This window comes from Monoraphidium neglectum (genome assembly GCF_000611645.1).
Source record: "Monoraphidium neglectum strain SAG 48.87 unplaced genomic scaffold scaffold00486, whole genome shotgun sequence".
NCBI classification, from domain to species: Eukaryota; Viridiplantae; Chlorophyta; class Chlorophyceae; order Sphaeropleales; family Selenastraceae; genus Monoraphidium; species Monoraphidium neglectum.
Window position 1 is genome coordinate 25,801 of NW_014013142.1, and position 2,164 is coordinate 27,964.

The 2,164-nt window shown below is 65.3% G+C and overlaps 1 protein-coding gene across 1 annotated transcript; it reads right to left on the minus strand.

Annotated features, from left to right (window-relative positions):
* Positions 1-622: 622 nt before the first annotated feature.
* MNEG_3746 (hypothetical protein) lies at positions 623-1,861 on the minus strand (the record flags this gene model as incomplete). The annotated part of the gene is made up of 4 exons (XM_014047784.1): positions 623-754; positions 1,170-1,262; positions 1,607-1,747; positions 1,853-1,861. 4 exons carry the CDS (start codon positions 1,859-1,861, stop codon positions 623-625), a joined length of 375 nt encoding a protein of 124 aa, XP_013903238.1.
* Between the last annotated feature and the right edge of the window lie 303 nt (positions 1,862-2,164).

Genomic DNA, 2,164 nt, shown 5'->3' on the forward strand with positions numbered 1-2,164 from the left:
GTGGAGGGGCCGGGGGCGCCGACGGGCTGCTCCCCGGCTCGACAGCCTCCCACCCTGCTGACCCACCGGTAGTGAAACAGCCTCGATGACAACAACAGACAAACAAACTCGGGACGGACGCGTGACAAAGGAAGCTGCGGCAAAAAGGGCGGCCGCGCGTCGCCGCTTGCGTGCCCGACGCGCCGAGGAAGCGCGGGTGGCGCTGCGAAGGCCGAGGGCCACAACGCCTGTCCTGGGTCCAGGGCACGCCGCTGCGCACAAGGATGGGCGGCAGGCGGCGCGCCGGCGGCCGCACAGGGACGGCGCCGGCCCTCCACCGCGGCGCCCGCTGCCGCAGCACATGCTTAGCAGCCGCAGCTGGCGCCGCTCCCGCTGATAGTTCGGCTGATGCTGCTGCTGCTGCCGCCGCCGCTGCCGCTGCCACGGGTGCTGCTGCTTTGGACGCCTGGCGAGCGCGTCGAAGAACAAGGGCCCGCCTACCACGTCTGTCGGTTCGCGCCGACAGCGCTGCGGCCACGCAGCTGCCGGCGCCCGCCGCCTGCGAGAAGCCGGCGCCCACGACCACGGCCCTGCGCCCTCAACGGCCCCCGCCGTCGCCTCAGATCTCGTAAATCACGCGAGATCACGCGAGATACCTGTACATCTTCCGGTCAGCCTCGTCCCTCTCCAGGAACTCGCGCTCTATCATGGTCTCGATCCGCTTCTTGATCACCGCGGGGTTGGGCACGAACCGCGGCGTCAGCTGCCGCGTCACCTGCCGCACGGCACGGGGGTGCGGGGGGGAGCGCGTCGGCAAGGGCGAGGGCGCGGCGAGGGGGGCATTCACAAGGTCGGCATTGACAGTCCCAGCTGGGACGTGCGAGAGGGGGATGATGAAGGCTGCGCGCAACGTGACCTTCACATGTGCTGCCAATTTTGCCCATGCGCGTGGCGACATGCAAAACGGCCGCGGACTCGTGTTTGGTCGCCAGCCCAACATGCCGCTTGAGCGTGACCCACTCTCTCACCCTTTCTCTGCCAAACACACATACACACACATCCAGCAAACCACACACACACACACCAAGCAACAAACATACGCAGAACAAGCAACACAAGCGCACCAAGCAACACGCACGCATGCTCGCCATGCAATGCACACCCAGACCCAAACCAGACCGCCCCCCTACCTCAGTGATGAGTGTGTTGTGGTCCAGCACCTTGCGGCTCTTCATGATGCGCACTATGGCCGCGTCAATCTGGGGCTGGCGATCCTGCTCCACCTGGGGGTGGTATGTGTGCGTGTGGGTGTGGGTAGGTGTAATGAATGTGGGAGGCGAGGGTACATGTGTGTGTATGTGTGTGTATGTGTGCGAGCATGCGTGCGTGTGCATGTGCTGTGCGTGTTGTGCGTGTACGTGTGTGTGTGTGTGTGTGTGTACGTGCGTGCATGTGCGCGCGCGCATGTGCGTTGACAGGTGAAGAGCCAAGGGTGGGGGCGACACAGCCGGTGCGTCGGTGCTCCGCAAAGAGCAGCGATCCGCACCCGCGCCTCCACCACATGCGCACGCGCCCCTCATCACCTCCCAGCCTCCGCCCAGCCCCCCCCCTCTGGGGTGGCCCCCACCTTGTGGCGCGTCTCGTTCTTCTCCGCCTCCCCCTCCTTGGTGGCCGACACCGTGCCGATCTTGATCTTGAAGAGCTTGCTGCTGAACTTCTCGTTGAACGAGAAGGAGTCCCCCTCCTCCACGTCCTTGGACATGGGGACCTTTTGGGGGGGGGTGAGGGGAGGGGGGAAGGGGGGAGGGACGTGGTTCGAATTGATGCTGGTGGTGCAAAGTCCTGTCAATCTGGGTGCCCGGCAGGGTGTGACAGGGTCCATGTTTGGCTAGTAGCGGCTGAGGGTGAAAGTAGGGGGTGGATCACTCAGTGGGACCATGATGCGAGGTGATGGAGGAGGGGCCGGCGCTGACAGGTTGCGTGCACTGCCGTGAAATCCGCTGAGGTGCCGCCTGACAAGATGACACGTGGCAAGCACACATGCACAAGCGCCCCGCGCCACCTGAAACCCCCCCCCCTTAGCCCCACCTTTGTGAGTACGTTCTTGCCCTTGGCGCAGGCCAGGCTCTGCAGGCTGCGCTTGAGGTCGCCCGCGGGGATCTCAGTGGCGGCCTCGATCTCCTTG